The following is a 19,483-nucleotide window of genomic DNA, read 5'->3' on the forward strand; positions in this document are numbered from 1 at the left end:
GGGGAAGATGGCCTTTGCCTTCCCACCTTTTAAGCTTGCTTCTAGATCGAGCGTCTGGTATGACACGGGAGAAGTTCTCGGCTTGGGAGTCCCTGCCTCTGCCCAGGGTGACTTCTCAAGCCTCGTAGACTCTCCCCGTCGCCTGGCCATGAGACGCTCGAAGATTTGTTGGTCCTCCTCGGACCTTGACCATCTTCTTAAAGGCGTATACAGGGCCTTTGAAGTTTTTAACTTTCTTGATTGGTCTTTAGGAGCATTAAGTAGGAAGATCTCGTCTGCTGACCAAGATGTATCCTTACTTATCATGTCCTGTATGGACAAAGCCATCCGCGATGGCTCCAATGAGCTCGCCTCCACCTTTACGTCGGGAGTCTTGAAGAAGAGAGAAACCCTTTGCTCTTTCCTTTCAGCAGGAGTTACTCCCTGTCAGAGATCGGAACTGCTCTTTGCTCCCTTATCGGCTGCCTTGTTTCCACAACAGCTGATTAAGGAAATAGCTGCATCGCTTGTGCAGAAGGACACACATGACCTGATGGCGTCCTCTGCTCGCAAGGGAGCTCCTTCTTCATCCTTTGTTGTGAGACCCAGAATCGAGACTCCTGCGTCTAGATTTATCCCGCCCTTTCGTGGCAGAGCTCCTAGCAGGGGAGGCTCTCGTGCCGAGGGAAAGAGAGGTAAGAAGAGAGGAGCCAAGTCCTCCCGTGGCAGAGTCTGACTGCCCACGGCCTCAGACAGCGGTAGGGGCCAGATTGAACAGCTTCTGGCAGGCCTGGGAGAAGAGGGGTGCAGACCAAGAGTCTGTTCTGTTGCTCAAAGAGGGGTACAAAATACCGTTTGTACGCAAACCTCCTCTAGTAACAACTCCCATAGACCTCTCTCCCAGGTATCGAGAGGAGTCAAAGAGACAAGCCCTACATCAAGAAGTGTCTCTGTTGCTAGAGAAGGGAGCGGTGGTGAAAGTCTCGGACCTTCAATCACCGGGGTTTTACAACCGTCTCTTCCTAGTCCCAAAGCATACAGGAGGTTGGAGGCCAGTGCTAGACGTCAGTGCGCTCAACGTTTTTGTTACGAAAACAAAATTTACGATGGAGACCACGAAGTCCGTCTTAGCAGCGGTCAGAGAGGGAGACTGGATGGTCTCTCTCGACCTGCGAGATGCGTACTTCCACATTCCTATACACCCGGATTCCCAACCGTTTTTGAGGTTTGTTTACAGGAATGTGGTGTACCAGTTTCGAGCACTGTGCTTCGGCCTCAGTCCTGCTCCTCTCGTGTTTACGAGGCTCATGAGGAATGTGGCAAAATTCCTTCATCTATCGGGAATCCGAGCCTCCCTGTACTTGGACGACTGGCTTCTCAGAGCATCGTCCAGTCATCGCTGTCTGCAGGATCTACATTGGACGTTGGGTCTGGCCAAGGAGTTGGGACTTTTGGTCAACTTAGAAAAGTCCCAACTGATCCCATCCCAGACTATTCTACATTTGGGGATGGAGATTCGCAGTCTAGTTTATCGGGCTTTTCCGTCTGCCACCCGAATAGAACAAGCCCTGCTCAAAGTCCAACTAATGCTGAAAAGAGAACGTTGTTCAGTAAGGAGTTGGATGAGTCTCGTAGGGACTCTCTCATCCCTGGAGCAGTTTGTCTCGCTAGGGAGACTGCACCTTCGGCCTCTCCAGTTCCATTTAGCCTCTCACTGGAACAAGGGCAAGACTTTGGAGACGGTATCAATCCCGGTCTCCGAACCAGTAAAAGCATGCCTGAACTGGTGGGACAGCAATATCAGTCTGAGAGAGGGCCTGTCCCTAGCAGTCAAGAACCCAAACCACGTGTTGTTCTCAGACGCGTCGGATTTGGGTTGGGCTGCGACCCTGGACGGTCGGGAATGCTCGGGTCTGTGGACCTCAGTTCAGAAGAGCATGCACATCAACGGCAAGGAGCTATTAGCAGTCCACTTGGCCTTGATGAATTTCGAGAGCATTCTTCGAAACAAAGTGGTAGAGGTCAATTCAGACAACACCACAGCTTTGGCGTACATCTCCAAGCAAGGAGGCACTCACTCCCACACGCTGTACGTGATCGCAAGGGACCTCCTCATATGGTCAAAAAATCGAGGCATCTCCCTGTTGACAAGATTCATCCAGGGGGACTTGAACGTCTTGGCAGACTGTCTCAGTCGGAGGGGTCAGGTGATACCCACGGAATGGACCCTCCACAAGGACGTGTGCAAGAGTCTTTGGGCGACTTGGGGTCAACCCACCATAGACCTCTTTGCCACCTCGTTGACCAAAAGGCTCCCAATCTATTGCTCACCAGTCCCAGATCCAGAGGCGATCCACATAGACGCGTTTCTACTGGACTGGTCTCACCTGGACTTGTATGCATTCCCACCATTCAAGATAGTCAACAAGGTACTGCAGAAGTTCGCCTCTCACGAAGGGACAAGGTTGACGTTGGTTGCTCCCCTCTGGCCCGCGAGAGAGTGGTTCACCGAGGTACTTCAATGGCTGGTAGACATTCCAAGGAGTCTTCCTCTAAGGGTAGATCTCTTACGTCAGCCCCACATAAAGGATGTTCATCAAAGCCTCCCCGCGCTTCGTCTGACTGCCTTCAGACTATCGAAAGACTCTCAAGAGCTCGAGGCTTTTCGAAGGAGGCAGCCAGTGCGATTGCGAGAGCTAGGAGAGCTTCTACCATCAAAGTATACCAGTCGAAGTGGGAAGTCTTTCGAGACTGGTGCAAGTCAGCATCTGTGTCCTCTTCCAGTACCTCTGTAGCCCAAATCACAGATTTTCTATTACATCTGAGAAATGTTCGCTCCCTCTCAGCACCCACTATTAAGGGCTACAGGAGCATGTTGGCTTCGGTCTTTCGACATAGAGGCTTAGATCTTTCCAACAATAAAGATCTCCAAGATCTCCTTAAGTCTTTCGAGACCTCTAAGGAACGTCGTATGGCAACTCCTGGATGGAACTTAGACGTGGTCCTAAGGTTCCTGATGTCAGACAGGTTTGAGCCATTACATTCAGCCTCCCTGAAGGATCTCACCCTCAAGACGCTTTTCCTAGTGTGCTTGGCTTCGGCTAAAAGGGTCAGTGAAATTCATGCCTTCAGTAAGAACATCGGCTTTTCCACAGATAAAGCCACATGTTCACTTCAACTTGGTTTCCTGGCCAAAAATGAACTGCCTTCTCGTCCTTGGCCTAGGTCATTTGATATACCTTGCCTGTCAGAGATCGTAGGCAACGAACTTGAAAGAGTACTGTGTCCAGTTAGAGCTCTTAAGTTCTACTTAGCTCGTACTAAGTCCTTACGAGGTGGATCTGAGGCCTTATGGTGCTCAGTTAAGAAGCCATCATTACCTATGTCAAAGAATGCTTTGTTATATTTTATCAGATTTTTAATCCGAGAGGCTCATTCTCACTTGAATGAAACAGACCGATACTTGCTTAAAGTTAAGACACACGAAGTAAGAGCTATAGCAACTTCCGTGGCCTTTAAGCAAAATAGATCTCTGCGAAGTATTATGGACGCTACCTTTTGGAGAAGCAAGTCGGTATTCGCGTCATTTTACTTAAAAGATGTCCAGACTCTTTATGAGGACTGCTACACACTGGGTCCATTCGTTGCAGCGAGTGCAGTAGTGGGTGAGGGTTCTACCACTACATTCCCTTAATTCCAATATCCTTTTAATCTGTCTCTTGAAATGTTTTTAATCTTGTTTTTGGGTTGTACGGAAGGCTAAGAAGCCTTTCGCATCCTGGTTGATTTGGCGGGTGGTCAAATGTCATTTCTTGAGAGCGCCCAGATTAGGGGTTTGATGAGGTCCTGTTGTATGGGTTGCCGCCCTTGATACTTCAGCTCCTGGGAGTTTTTCAGCATCCTAAGAGGATGGCTGGGCTTCGTGAGGAAGACAGACTAACAAGGCAGAGTAATCGTCAAAGACAACTTCCTTACCAGGTATCTATATATATTTGGGTTTTGTTATGATATAACTGTCAAAAACTCTAAGCATATACGCCGTAAACTGTATTACAGTAATACTGGTCTCTACCCACCACCATGGGTGTGAATCAGCTATTATATATTCACCGGCTAAGTTTAATATTTAAAAATGATATTTTGATTATAAAATAAATTTTTGAATATACTTACCCGGTGAATATATAAATTAAAGGCCCCCCCTTCCTCCCCGATAGAGACCCAGCGGGATGAGAAGAACTGGAGCTGTTTACATGTATATGCGGTATCTGGCCGATAGTTGGTGCTGGTGGGCACACCCGCAACCTTCATGGCGATCTCTCGCGAGTTTTTGTGTTTTTCTGTCGAGCCGCCGGAGACGTCAGCTATTATATATTCACCGGGTAAGTATATTCAAAAATTTATTTTATAATCAAAATATCATTTTTCCATTTTTTTTTTTTATAAAGACTACAGATTTCTTAGCTCCTAAGTTATCTGTTATTTTCTATGTGTGCAAGAAGAGGTTCTTTTAGCACCTGGAAAGTTGGTAATGTTATTCTATTATGCGAATGTGTTTGTAGTTGATTACCGCTTAATTTCCATAACTCATTTTATCTTAAGTCTTTTTTTTCATGTCTTTTGGCAAAACATCTAGTTTTGCTGAAGGTTATCATCTCTTTCCTAGTTTACAATTTGACTTTGTAAAGGCCTTTGAGCATGTGATGCCCTTCTTACAATCTCCAATGCTGTACAAAAATCCCTTGATTGTGGTCAGGAAATTCGTATGATTGGATTTGATTTTAGTACTGCCTAAACCATGTTAATTTTGAGGCCCTTGTTATGAAATTCAAACAGTTGGGAGTGGGTGGGTCTGTTATGAGCATTATAATTTAGTTTTTAAGTAATAGATTGGAAAGAGTTGTTGGGGATGGGCACCATAGGGAGTATAGGAATGTGATATATGGTGTTCCTCAGGGTAGTGTTTTTGGCCCATTACTTTCATACTATATAAACATGACATGTGGTTTGGCCTAGGAAACAAGTTCGTTGCGTATGCAGATGATGCTACTCTTTGCATCAATTCAATTTCCTAAAGGTAGATCTGGGGTTGCTGAATCCCTTAATAGAGATCTAGCTAAAATTAGTGCATGGTGCAAATTATGGGGCATGAAGTTGGACCCTGACAAAATTCATAGTGTGATTGTTATTAGGTCAAGGACAGTGACTCCTTTATATCCAGATCTCTATATCAATAATATTTGATTAACTATGTATGACTCATTTTGAATTATAGGTGAAATTCTTGATGGCAAATTTACTTTTGAGAAAAATATTCGGTCTGTTTGTTCTTCTCTTACTCAAAAAAATTGGCATATTGAGAAATTTTTTTTTAAGATTTTTAGTGATTAATCTATTCTAAAGAAGTGTTTTAATTGTTTCCTCTTGTCTTGTTTCGAATATTGTTTTCCTGTTAGGTCTTCAGCAGCGGAATCTCGTCCTAACTTGTTGGACAGGAACTTACAGTTTATTAAATTTCATATTCCTGTTGTAGATATTAATCTCTCTCACCATCGTTCAGTTAGTTCATTATGCAAGTTGCATAAGATTTTTCATAGTTTTGACCATCCTTTGCATTCACATCTTCCCGGAGAGTACCATCCAGTTTGTAGTACTGTACTAGGTATCCAGTTAAAAATGATAGTCATATCTTTATATCATAAGGCTCATTAATGCACAGTATTCTAGAAGTTTTATTCTAGCTGTGACCAAATTGTGGAATGACCTTCTTAATCAGGTAGTTGAATCGGTATAACTTCAAAATTTTAAATATAAAACTTACCCGCTGGTTATATAAAAGAGCTGAAGTCCCTGACGCCAGGGCAGAAAATTCAAATCTCGCGCTATCGAAGATACGCCAGGTGTACCAACCGCACCCTAGCGGTAGAACAGGTGGAACTATACACCAACTCCAGTTCTTCTCTCTGCCGTCATAGCTGACTGACATACAGAAGTTCGCTCTCGTGTTTTTACTCTTTTGGGAAGTTGTTTGGTGATGTACAACGTTCTTTTTTGAGTTTAAGCTATCGTTGATTAATTTTCCTTGGTTCTTATCTTGAAATCTTTTTGTTTGAGATTTTCTTTATTGTTTTTTTCCCTTACTTTTTGCTTGTCGGTCTCTCACGTTAACTTTAAAATGGCCGACTCCTCCCCTGCTCAGCGTAGGTGTGTTAGTGAGGGTTGTCGTACACGACTTCCTAAGGGATCTATTGATCCTCATTCTATTTGTGTAAAATGTAGGGGTAAATTTTGTTCATTAGATGATAGGTGTAATGAGTGTCTTTCCTTAACTGATGATGATTTTGGTACTTACGATCGTTATGTTAGGAGATTAGAGAGAGATAGACTTAGGCGTAGTTCTTCCCGATCTGTGGATAGAACCTTACCTAATTTACCTGTTCCTAATCCTGTTCCTTCCCCTGTGGTGGTAGATCAGGAACCTACTATGAAGGACATGTTTACTGCTATTTTGTCTCTTGGTGAGAAAGTTGAGTCCTTAGCAGCCGATAGAAATACTATCTTTTCAGAGTTAAAGGTATTGAAAAACCGTGATCCTATCGGAACTGTGGAAAGTGTTTCAGTATCTGATGTGGTACCGAAGAATCGTGACTCTCTCGGTGTTGTGACAAGTGTTGATAATGTGGTTAGTGTTGCGGAAGGTGCGTCGACTCGAGTGTCTGATGTGGTACCGAAGAATCGTGACTCTCTCGGTGTTGTGACAAGTGTTGATAATGTGTTTAGTGTTGCGGAGGGTGCGTCGGCACGATCTTGTCGTTCACCTAGCCTTAGACCTCTTTCGAGCTCTCGAACCCATGGGAGAAGTAATGTCGAACGGCTTAAGGGAACGAGAAGCATCATCAATCGTGCAGACGTCCCCTCGAACGTTCCTGTTGCCGTAGCTCAGGTCGTTCACCCTCATCGTAGGAAAGGTGAGGTTCATACGTTATCCCCGTCTTCCGATGAAGGGTCGGGGAGTGAGATCTGGCGGCGAGCGTCGAGACCGCTTAAACGCTCCCATGTTGATTTGGACGCGGCGCGTCAAAACACACAGCGTCGGGAATCGCCTGTGCGGCCAGGATGTAGTTCGTGGGGTTCACCGGAACGTTTCCGTTCTCCCAGCGCTTGCACTCCGGCCAAACGTTCAGATCACCGTGTTCGTGCGGATATGATTCCTTCCGATTCGGACCTTGTAACTATTCATGCACCTCCTCTTCCATCGGATTGGCTTTCTTCCCCTGAAATGCGTGGTGACATTAGTGCGAATCTTCCTTCTAGGAGTTCTGTTGATCCGAAATGGACTGCGCTTTTGTCTATGAAGGAACAACTCTCTTCGTTGATGGATTCTTATCAACCAAGTGTTGGCGTTGTGTCTGGGCGTTCGATGTCAGACCAGTTATCGCACAAACGTTCGATGGTATATGGCCTTGACGAGTTATCACTTAGACGGTCTCCCATTCACAGTGTTCAACGCCAGGTTGATTTTGATGAGTCGCGTCAGAGAGTTTTGGTTGACCAGTTTGCGTTTTCTGGTCGCGGGGAAGAGCGTCGGCGTCGACAAGTGGACGAGACGCGGCAACAATTTGAAGTAGTGGATCGCCCGCGGCAACAACTTTTGGACGCGGCGCGTCAAAACATTGGTTTACAGCGGCGACATCCTGACTCCTTTGATCGCTCGCAGCAACAATCCTCGGACTTTACGCGACCTCGCGGCGATCTTCAACAGTTACCGTCTGATTTCAAGCGTTCTTCTGTTCATCAACAGTTGAATTCTAAGCGGTCTAAGCAGTTGTTGGTTGAGGATGATCGTCTACATGTCCGTGTTTCGCATCAATCTACTTCTACTTCTCCCCACCCAATTGACTCAGATGTTGGCCTTGACAGGCAGTCCCATCCAGACGTTGTTCCTTCGGTTCAGGCTGCAGCTGTTGCTGCACTGCCAGAAGACGAACCAGAGGAAAAGTCGGATGAGGATAATCCTATTGAGGAAGTCTCTGAGAATGAGGAGGAGAAGCATTATCAGCATGCTGTGGACCTTCGCAAGTTTATGCTTATTTTGACTGGAATTTTCCCGGATTCTTTTACCCCTGTGGCCCCTCGTTCTCCGCCTTCTGAATTCATCTTAGGTAAAGCTACTAAGGTTCCAGTTTACACCAAGATGGTTCTTTCTCGATCTTCTAAGCGGGCCTTGAAGTTAATGGGTTCTTGGTTGGACTCCAAGAAAGCTTTTGGCAAGACGGCCTTTGCCTTTCCTCCCGCTAGGTTAGCCTCTAAATCTAGTGTGTGGTATGAGACTGGTGAAGTGTTGGGCTTGAGTTTTCCTTCGTCTGCCCAAGGGGATTTTTCAAGTTTGGTAGATGCTTCTCGTCGTCTTGCCTTAAGGAAGACGAAGATTTGGTGGTCCATTCCAGAGTTCGACCATTTGCTTAAAGGTCTTTTCAGGGCCTTCGAAGTTTTTAATTTTTTGGACTGGGCTTTGGGGGCTTTGAGTAAGAGGGTCTCTGATATGACGGAAACGGACACTAGTGGTTTGGTTCATTTGATGTCCTGCTTGGACAAAGGTGTGAGAGATGGCTCCAACGAACTTGCTGCCTTGTTTACAGCTGGAATTCTCAAGAAAAGGGCCACGATGTGCTCCTTCCTCTCCGCAGGAGTGTCTCCCTATCAGAAGACAGGCCTTCTTTTCGCACCTTTGTCTAATTCTTTATTTCCTCAGGAATTAGTGGGCGAGGTGGCTACTGCTCTCACTCAGAAGGCCACACATGACTTAGTTACTCATTCGACTAGGAAAGTTTTGCCTCCGTCTTTCTCCTCTCGAAAACCTAAGGAATCTTCTTCTGGGTTTCGTCCTCAGTCCTTTCGTGGGAAACCCTCTGGGAGAGGCTCTTTTAAACCAGAAGGAAGGAAACCTAGAGGCAGAGGGGGCAAGTCCGGCCGAGGTAAAGTCTGACTGCCCTCTCCTTCAGACAGCAGTGGGGGCCAGGTTGACTCACTTTTGGGAGGCTTGGGAGAGGAATGGAGCGGACCCCTGGTCCGTCCAGGTGTTAAAGGAAGGCTACAAGATCCCCTTCCTGACCAATCCTCCTTTAGTCACAGATCCAGTGGATCTTTCGCCCAAATACAGAGAGGGTCCCAAGAAACAAGCCATGCTTCTACAGATGTCTCTTTTATTAGAGAAACGAGCAATAGAGGAAGTGCAAGATGTTACGTCTCCGGGGTTTTACAACCGCCTTTTTCTAGTACCCAAGAGTTCCGGGGGGTGGAGACCGGTTCTGGACGTAAGTGTGCTCAATGGTTACGTCCAAAACTCGACGTTCACCATGGAGACTCAGAAAACAGTTCTGGCAGCTGTGAGGAAGGACGATTGGATGGTCTCTTTAGATCTTCAGGATGCCTATTTCCACCTTCCGATTCATCCCAGCTGCAGACGTTATCTGAGGTTCATGGACGGAAACAAGGTCTTCCAGTTCAGGGCTCTTTGTTTCGGACTTTGCACGGCTCCTCTATTGTTCACCAAGATCATGCTGAACGTGGCAAGCATGCTGCATTCGAGGGGAATCAGGGCCTCTCTGTATCTGGACGATTGGCTGATAAGAGCCTCCTCAGCCGATTGTTGTTTGAAGGACCTCAAGATGACTTTGGATCTCTCCAGAGAACTGGGTCTCCTGGTGAGCTCGAAAAAATCACAACTCATTCCATCCCAGGAGATTCTTTATTTGGGGATGGAGATTCACAGTCGGAGTTTTCGGGCTTTTCCGTCGTCGGTGAGAATCCAAGCAGCCCTCCTAAAAGTACAAACGTTCCTGAAGAGAGATCTTTGCTCCGTCAGAGATTGGATGAGCCTTCTGGGGACTCTCTCGTCGTTAGAGAAGTTCGTGACCCTGGGGAAGTTGTTCTTGCGTCCTCTTCAGTTTCATCTCAACCGCCATTGGAAGAAAGGGGACAGCCTCGACAGGGATTGCATTCCCATCTCGACTTCCATCAAGTCTCATCTTCAATGGTGGAACAACGAGCCCAGACTGAAAGAAGGCTTGTCTTTACTTCAGAGGAACCCAAACCTCGTGTTGTGTTGCGACGCCTCCAACTCGGGGTGGGGAGCCACTCTAGAGAAGCAGGAACTTTCGGGGACTTGGACGGTAGAGCAAACCTCTCTCCACATCAATCAAAAAGAGCTTTTAGCTATTCATCTGGCTCTCATCGGCTTCGAAAAGCAGATCAGGGGCAAGGTAGTCCAAGTCAATTCGGACAACACGACAGCTCTGGCCTATATTGCGAAACAAGGCGGGACCCACTCTTGGCCTCTGTTCGAGATTGCAAGACTGCTCCTCATCTGGGCGGAGGAAAGGAAGGTGACTCTTTTGACGCGGTTCATCCAGGGAGTCAACAATGTGAGCGCAGACAGACTCAGCAGGAAAGGTCAGGTTCTCTCCACAGAATGGATTCTGCACCCGGACATCTGCAAGAGTCTGTGGCGGTTATGGGGTCGACCTCTCGTGGATCTCTTTGCCACCGCGAAGACCAAACGACTAGAGTGTTATTGCTCTCCGGTTCCAGATCCCGAAGCTTTTCACATAGACGCTTTTCTGATGAACTGGTCACACATGGAGGTTTATGCCTTTCCTCCGTTCAAGATCCTTTACAAAGTGATTCAGAAGTTCGTTTCACACGAGGAGACCAGAATGACTCTGATAGCTCCGTTCTGGCCGTCAAGAAGCTGGTTTCCAGAGGTACTGGAATGGATGGTGGATGTCCCGAGAAGCCTTCCCATGAGACCCGATCTTCTCAGACAACCTCACTTGGCCCGAAATCATCAAAACCTCCGAGCTCTATGTCTGACTGCCTTCAGACTATCGAAAAACTCGCTAGAGCTAGAGGATTTTCGAAGAAGGCAGCCAAGGCAATTGCAAGGGCAAGAAGGTCTTCAACCATCAAGGTGTATCAGTCCAAGTGGGAGTTGTTCAGGGAATGGTGTAGAACTAACGCGATTTCCTCTTCCAGTACATCGCTTTCCCAAATAGCAGATTTTTTCTTGGACCTTAAAACTAAGCATAACTTCTCGTCATCAACTATTAAAGGTTACAGGAGTATGTTGGCGACGGTTTTTCGACACAGGAACCTAGACCTTTCTGATAATAAGGATCTACGAGATTTACTTAGGTCTTTTGATACGACCAAGATGATTCAAACGGCTCCCATCGCCTGGAATTTGGATGTTGTCCTTAAATTTCTCATGAGTGACAGATTTGAGCCTTTACACTCGGCTTCATTTAAGGACTTAACCTTGAAAACCCTTTTTCTAGTTACCCTCGCCACTGCGAAAAGAGTTAGTGAAGTTCACGCTTTAAGCAAGAACATTGGTTTTCGGAATGGGAAAGCCATTTGTTCTTTGCAACTGGGGTTTCTGGCCAAGAACGAAAACCCTTCTCGACCATGGCCCAAATCCTTCGAGATTTCTAACCTTTCGGATTTGGCTGGCGATGAATTGGAAAGGGTTCTCTGTCCAGTTAGAGCTCTACGTTGTTATGTGGACAGAACTAAGAATCTGAGAGGTAACTCAGACGCTCTGTGGTGTGCAGTTCGGAAACCCTCGATGCCCATGTCCAAGAATGCCTTGTCTTTTTTCGTTAGATTGTTGATTCGAGAAGCTCATGCTCAGTGTGATGAGTCGGATCAGAGGCTCCTCAAAGTCAAGACACATGAAGTCAGAGCGGTAGCGACTTCAGTGGCCTTTAAACAGAACCGTTCTCTGCAAAGTCTGATGGATACAACATTTTGGAGAAGTAAGTCTGTTTTTGCATCCCATTATTTGAAGAATGTTCAGACTCGCTATGAGGACCTTTTTACGTTGGGTCCTTTTATAGCTGCTAATGCGATAGTAGGTGAATGATCTACCACTACGTTCCCTTTTTTCCTAATACCCCTTTTCTATCTCTTGGAACTCGTTTTTTATGGTTGTTTGTGGAGATTGGGCGTCAGTCTTCCGCAATCTTTGATTTGGCTAGGTGGTCATTTTGTTCCTTGAGTGCACCCGGAACAAGGGTATTGGTTGAGGTCCTGTCATGTTATAGGTGTTTGTACCGTTTGACAGCTCCTAGAGATTTTCAGCCCGAGTGGATTACTGGATCTCTTAAGGATAGCGGACGAAATGAGGCAGAGTATCATTGCTGTCAGCTTCCTTATCAGGTGAGAACTGCTTAAGTTTATTGTATGTAACCCTTAAGTGAATTTTCTGTATGTAGCTGTCTCTGACCCGCCACCAAGGGGTGTCAATCAGCTCTTTTATATAACCAGCGGGTAAGTTTTATATTTAAAAATGATATTTTCATAATAAAATAAATTTTTGAATATACTTACCCGCTGGTTATATAAATTTAACACCCTCCCTCCTCCCCTCTAGAGACTACCTATGGTATGGCTATGAGGCATGGAAGAACTGGAGTTGGTGTATAGTTCCACCTGTTCTACCGCTAGGGTGCGGTTGGTACACCTGGCGTATCTTCGATAGCGCGAGATTTGAATTTTCTGCCCTGGCGTCAGGGACTTCAGCTCTTTTATATAACCAGCGGGTAAGTATATTCAAAAATTTATTTTATTATGAAAATATCATGTTCAAACTTCCAGCGAGTGTTTTTATGTTGACCAAGCTGACATGAATCTTTATAGTTGTCCCAAGCAAGCCTTGTATAGAAAAATATGTAAATGTATGTGTTTTATACAGTGAGATTAATGACCTTTTTAGGAGTACTATGACTGTCATAAATTGTTGTGTGCAATCACTGAATTCTTTTATAGGTGATGTGGCTTACCTCATAGGTTACATTTCTCAAGCCGTTTGTTGAGGGTATATTTCCATCACAGTGGAGGTTTCCACAAATCTGGTTGTTTCAGCACTATTGACACACCAATAATGTATGAATTGCTCAGGAGTGGCAGTACTACTCGAGCGCTCAAAGGAACAATATGGTACTCTGAGAGTTATATCCCTGTGTATAGTGTATCCACAAACCTTTTATAAATAAGTGAAAAACTCATGTACCAATGTCTCATTATCTGTTGACATGGGACATAGTTTATATATGGAAGATCTCTTCCAATGTTGTTACTGTTCCTGAAGTATTTTATTTTAATTGTTTATTACTTCACTTGTAGTTTATTTCCTTATTTCCTTTCCTCACTGTTTTTCCCTGTTGGAGTTTTTGGGCTTTAGCATCCTGCTTTTTCAACTAGGTTTGTAGCTGAGCTAGTGATAATAATAATACTGTAATCTGTTTAGAGTTAGTGAATTCTCCTTCCACTTCTCGTCTTTTTTTTGCTGTATTAGTGTATCCTGCTTCTAGGTATTTACAGTGATTAATGTTCACCCTTGGGCTATCCTTACAGTGAATTGCTAGTGTTATCCATTTTACATGTTGTTATAACTTTTCTGTTTGGAAAGAGGTTTTACCACATTTGTGCCTTTTTCTAATGATGAGGAAGGTAGCAATTTCTAGCTTTTGAAAATGTTATCTCGTCACCACTTCCTTATTTATCTCCCCACACCTTTTTAAAGATCCCCTTCAATTTCCGTGTCAGTGCCCAAGTTTTCCTGCAGCGACTATTATTGTACAGATTTATGCATACGTCATAAGTCTGCTTGCTCCAATAGAGAAATAAAGGTGTTGATTATTATTTTATTTGAAGCGAGATCTACTGTATACCACTTTAGGATTGGTGATAGTCCAGAAGGTGCACTAAGTTTGAAGTATTTTGGCAGTGTGTATAAAAAAGGGGCTTTTGTGATGGTGAAGAGGGACGGAGGAGTTGAAAGGATGAGAGACATGGTATACAAAATAACTTTCATACAGCCCCAAGAGATTTTGTTGTAGTCTTGAAGTTAGAGCATAAAAAGGACCAAACATGTTATTTTGAACCTGAAAATTTAAAGTAGATTGCAGTAGTTTACATGTTGTCTTTTGGTTGCTATGGTAACATACTTGCAATGTAGTATTCTTTTTAACATTTTAATATAGTAAATTTTTGCTATCCTTTCAGATTCTTATTTGTACTGTAACTTTCTAAATTAGATAGAAGAATTTCTATTTCAAAATTTAAAGTGTGTATGTGCAAGAGCTCTTCAAATTACTACAGCTGTTTTGCACAACTCCTATATATGTGTTTAAAATTAGGACCAATATCAAGTTAAAGAAACTCATTTTTCATATCATTAGTTTATCTAATGATATGTTTGATGGTTTAGTATATAAATTCAGGGACTGACAGTGGTCCCAATGAAGAAAAAGTTTTATTATAATTTTGTCTGGAACTTTTGTTAATTTTATATTGCTGTAATCATAAATAATTATTGTACAGTGTACGTCTGCTTATCAAACATGAATCAACAGTAAAATTGACTGATCTTATTTTTCAGGGCTGCGTCAAACGGCTGGTCTTTGGATTAGAAGAAATATGGTCGCAGAAGAGGATGCTGATGTTGTCCGTATAATGCGAGGGACCGGTGCCATACCTCTTTGTGTCACCAATGTGTCTGAACTTTGCATGTGGTGGGAAAGTGCAAATACAATTTATGGGCGAACAAATAATCCTTACCAAAATTGTAGGATTGTTGGTGGATCATCTGGTGGTGAGGTAATAAGCTTTTTGTTATATTTGTAGATGTGGTCTGGCTTAACTTTATCTTATAAGTAACAGTTCTGATGAGACTGTCGCAGCAAACTAGAGGAATTTTTTCCCTGTAATATGTGAATCCAGGCAAATTCATTTGATTAAAATATTTGGATGGATTATTTCTCTAGAGAGAGTGAGAGAGAGAGAAGAGATAACTAGACAAAGTGATAACCCCACACTTTTACAAAATTTTCCAAAAGACAGCCAACAAAAGAAAGGTGCTACAAGGATAGAAACTAGGCAATGTTCCTCAAATCTACAAGAAGGGACCAAAAGAAGAAACTAGTATCTACAGACCTATGATCCTAACTGCAGTTCTTTGCAAATTTTTTAATCAATTATAGTAGATTCATTAGTAGAACATATAAAGAAAAACAATCTTCTGATAGACAGCCAACATGATTTTAGACAAAAGAGACCCTGTGTGACAAATCTGTTGGAATTTTTCCACAATATTTTTAGCATTTATGACCAAAACAGGGCAATATGAAACAGCGCAATATATACCATATACCTAGAGTTTCAAAGGCTTTTGACAAAGTCCCTCATAAACAATTAATGGTTAGAATTAGAGCACAAGTTATCATTGACGCACCAGCTGAATGGATCGACGATTGGCTGACAAACAGAAAACAGAGAGTTGTAATCAATGAAGAACCCTTAGAGTAGCAGCTGTTACAAACGGAGTACCTCAATGATCTATCCTTGGCCCATTACTATTTCTGATTTACATTAACGACATAAATTTAGGATTAACTAGTAGAATAGCCAAATTTGCCGGTGATACTAAACTAAGCATAGATGCTGCAAACTCGGAAGAGACATAGAAGCCTTAAGAGAGGATCTAATTAAGTTAGGAGAATGGTCCAGAAAATGGCAAATGCCTCTCAACTGTGGGAAATGCAAAGTCATACAGAAAGTATAGTAACACACAAACAGATTACTGTACTGTATACAATGCTGGGTAATGAAATAGATAGTCTGGACCAAGAGGAAGATCTCTGCATCATTCTTAGCAAAGATTTGAAGTTCACCAAACAGACCATAGAAGCTGAACAGAAAGCACAAAAACTATGTTGCTTACAGAATCAATTTAAATACAGAAACAAAAACACTGTACTACAACTGCACACATTGCTAGTAAGACCCCATTTAGAATATGGAATCCAATTCTGGGCTCCAAGTTTTCAGAAGGATATAGATAGACTGGAAGCAATACAAACTAGGGCTACCAAACTAGTTCCAACACTGACAAATTGTATATAGATGAAGGAGGGAACATTTGAGTTGGTTTGATATACAAACTCGACGACTAAGGGGATAGTTAATAGAGGCATTAAAAATTCTTAAATGAATATCAAATGTAGATTACAACAATCTATTCATGCTTAGCAAAAACCAATCCAGAAGTAATGGCTAAATTGAAAAGATACAACACTACTCAATGTGGTAATTTCTTTACATACAATTTGCAAATTCTCTCTCTCTCTCTCTCTCTCTCTCTCTCTCTCTCTCTCTCTCTCTCTCTCTCTCTCTCTCTCTTTTTTTTTTTGAATAGAGCAAGAGTGAAAGGAACCATGTTAAATTTGAGAATGTTTATTTAGATGTTTTGGAGGATGCAACCAGAGTAATCATCACGTTTAAGAATGGAAAAGTGTAAGTATAGATTACTGTAGTGTTATGGAAAGATGGTTCAGTATGATATTTTCTACAAAAGGGAAAGATTCCTAGTGAATAAGTTAGAAATTAGGACAGACAAGAGAATAGAAGGATTGAGTGGCTAGGGTATTATGACCATAGACAAAGATGTGGTTGGAATTGAATATTTATGAAACAGTAGATTAAAAAATATGAGTCACTGAAAGAAGTTCTGCACTTAAATAGAATTGTAAAATGTTTATGGCAGTATTTGGAAATGAAATGTCAGAGGTGCTGAAGATGTTTTAAGTAAGGAATGCATATAAGTCCTTGATTTTAATTATCTTGAAAGTAAACCTAGTTTCTTGTGTAGAAGTTGGTCTTAAGCAAAATTGGTTTGCATCTCAATTTCTGTTAAGTATTTTTATGAGATATGTGTGCAGAGATGGTGGATAAAGAAGTGTTTGTTCTCACGCAAAATACCAACCATCTTTCTTTAGGTAGGGATTATGTTTTCTTTGCAAGCTAGAGGGCCATTGAATCATTTTAATGAGCATTTAAGCAACAGGTGGGAGCGAGGTCGAAGAACCCTGCTCACTTCGTTGTCAAAATCTCTCTACTTATGTTTTTGGCTGCATCAAGTACAGATGTACCAGTGTGCCCTAATTGAACTTTTCATTTTCTTTTAGGAAGTCAATGCTGGCAGTTGATTATTATGATTTGAAGCAAGACACTCGTACTTGGGAGGAAGATTGTTCGCAATCGTCCTCGTGTGCCGAATGTATGCTTTGAGAGAAGGAAAGAAAGAGATTTGCTTCTTCCTTCTGCTCATTGGGTGCATCTGCTATCACCCCTAGCTCGTTCCCCGGGGAGTATATGGAAGAACCAACGAGCCTTTGGAGCTATGTCAGTGGGCTTTCAGGTTTTGGTGGCGTGTTGAGGGGTTCCGCCAGTGTTTGTCGTACCCCATCAGAGATTAGAGGTTCTCCTCCATTTGCGCTACCACTGACGATGAGTATGACCTGAGGAAGGTTGGTATCTTTAGGTCTTTCAGGTAGGCTTCCCAGTACCAGTGTCTCCCTTCAGGATGCAAGGGTTGAAGGGCTTGGTCATTGTGTCTCCTGTGATGCCTGCAGTGGTTTCCCCTCTCGGGGTGTAGGTTGGCTTGGGCCTGAAAAGACGTGTTGTCCATATTGTGAGGGTGTTTCCCCATGCATCTCCACGGACACAGTAACCTCTTGCTCCCCTATGCTCTTCCCCTGTGCATTCACCCTATCACTTGTGCCTGGGGCTTCCACTCCTATGTAAGTGTGACTACCTCTCCCCATGACAGTGTTCCCCAATGTTGTGGTTTCTGTTGGAGCAACCCTTTTGGTTTCTCCTATTGGGGAAGATTTGTTGTCTTGGTCTCTCATACTTTGACACTTCTGCTTGCAGAGCCTAAGGGGAGGGTTAAAAAGAAAAAGAAACTTGAGTGTTCTTCCTCCTCTGACTCCTCTTCCTTATAGTCCTCTTTGACTTGCGATTCTATTCACTTTTTCTAAGAAGAAATAGAGGAAGAAGTTGAAGAAGTCCAGTTCGCCATAGTTATATGAAGGGCTCCTATTGACACCACCTCACTTGTGGGAGGTGGATGGTACCCGAATGGCTCCTTGCCCTGTAGGGAGGAAGCCACGTCTTTGTGTTTTCAGTTCCCTGAGGCCGGGGTTGGGTCCCTGACTTCCTTGATAGCCATGCGGGACGGTGTTACAGTCCTGCATTTCGGGCTCAAGGGGCAATGCATGGGGCTAGATCTGTGACCCCGTGTCATGGCTTCACACCTTGGCCCCAAGACTTGGGGACCTAGCTACCCTGGTAGCCAAGCGGGCCATGTGTTTTGGCCTTGTGTTTAACACCCCCCATGCTCGATGCATGGGATCGGAGTCGGGGTCGTGAACCAGTGTCACAGCTTTGACAGGGTCATGGCTCCGCGCCTCACCATTCCTAGGCGCTGGGGCTCAGTTCTCCAGTTATTTCTGTAGCCAAGTGGGATGTGTATCGGTCCCTTACCCGATGCACAGGGTAGAGTCATGACCCCCAAGCCATGGCCCGGGCTGTCTGGTGTCGGCCTTGTGTTTCGTGATGCCAGGGGCTGGGCCGTGGCCTTGACCCTGTCATGATTCCACACAACCTGGGTCCCCAGCGTCGTGGTATCCAGGCTGGACATATTTGTTTGGTCCCCACTTTTGACCCTGGGATTGATGCACTGGGCTAGGGCAGAGACCCCTTGTGTAAGCCCAGAACTTTAGGCATCCGGACGTGCGGCTTGGGTCTCCAGTTACCCAGTACCAAGGATTGACTTATGTTGATCTCATGTTTTGGGTCCCCCCACTTCCATGGTAACCAGGTTGGACTGGGGTACAGCTCCGGGTTTCGAACGCTTGGCCAATGCACAGGACTGGAGCTGTGACCCTGTGTCAACCCCCCCCCCACCCCCCATGGTCATTTATCTGCTTCCCTGGCTATCCCAGTTTGTGGCCCCATACACTTTTGCCCTTCTGTTGATGAAGGAACTTTGACATTCTCCATCTTCTTTTCTGCTTGGACATTGGACCACTGTTCTTCCCTCAAACTGCAGTACTTCATTAACCCTGGATAGGTACGGTCCTCGGACACCCCTTTAAGGGTATACTCGGACGCGAACGACCCCGACGCCAAAAAAAATTCTTGAAAAATCAGTTTTTGCAGTAACCTCCTTTTTTCTTTTGCCAAAAAAAACTTCAATGAATGCTTAAAACAACTGTAAAGATAAATACTACTCATCTGCAGAAAAACTATTTATTATAAATATTTTAAAAAATTAAGTAGAAAAAAAAAAAAGACCTGACATAAAAATTCATAAAAAAAAAGTTTATACATATATACACAAATCCTTTTAGGAATTGATTCTTGAATGTTTAGGACACATCTTGATGTATTTTGGATGAAGTCAGACCCATGGAGGTGAAGATCTGAAATGAGAAAAAAAGGGTAACTTTTTTTGGCCAAAAAAAATTGTCCAAATTTCATGAATTTTTTTGGGTACCCAAATGAAATAGGAAGTGGCTAATTTTTTTAGGGAATAAACATATGTTATCCTAAAATAGAAATATGTAAAAAAATCTTCATTATTTTGTAAATTACATTT

The 19,483-nt window shown here is 43.7% G+C and overlaps 1 protein-coding gene across 4 annotated transcripts in view; it reads left to right on the forward strand.

Moving 5' to 3' along the window:
- The window catches only part of LOC137654657 (fatty-acid amide hydrolase 2-like), a 176,885-nt gene that overhangs the window by 96,560 nt on the left and 60,842 nt on the right, over nt 1–19,483 (forward strand). For all 4 annotated transcript variants that reach the window (XM_068388493.1, XM_068388491.1, XM_068388495.1 and 1 more), the window contains one exon: nt 14,423–14,640. In XM_068388493.1, the coding sequence (XP_068244594.1) occupies nt 14,423–14,640 (218 nt within the window). The remainder of the gene's footprint in view (nt 1–14,422; nt 14,641–19,483) is intronic.

Source organism: Palaemon carinicauda, chromosome 15, assembly GCF_036898095.1.
Source record: "Palaemon carinicauda isolate YSFRI2023 chromosome 15, ASM3689809v2, whole genome shotgun sequence".
Classification (NCBI taxonomy): Eukaryota; Metazoa; Arthropoda; class Malacostraca; order Decapoda; family Palaemonidae; genus Palaemon; species Palaemon carinicauda.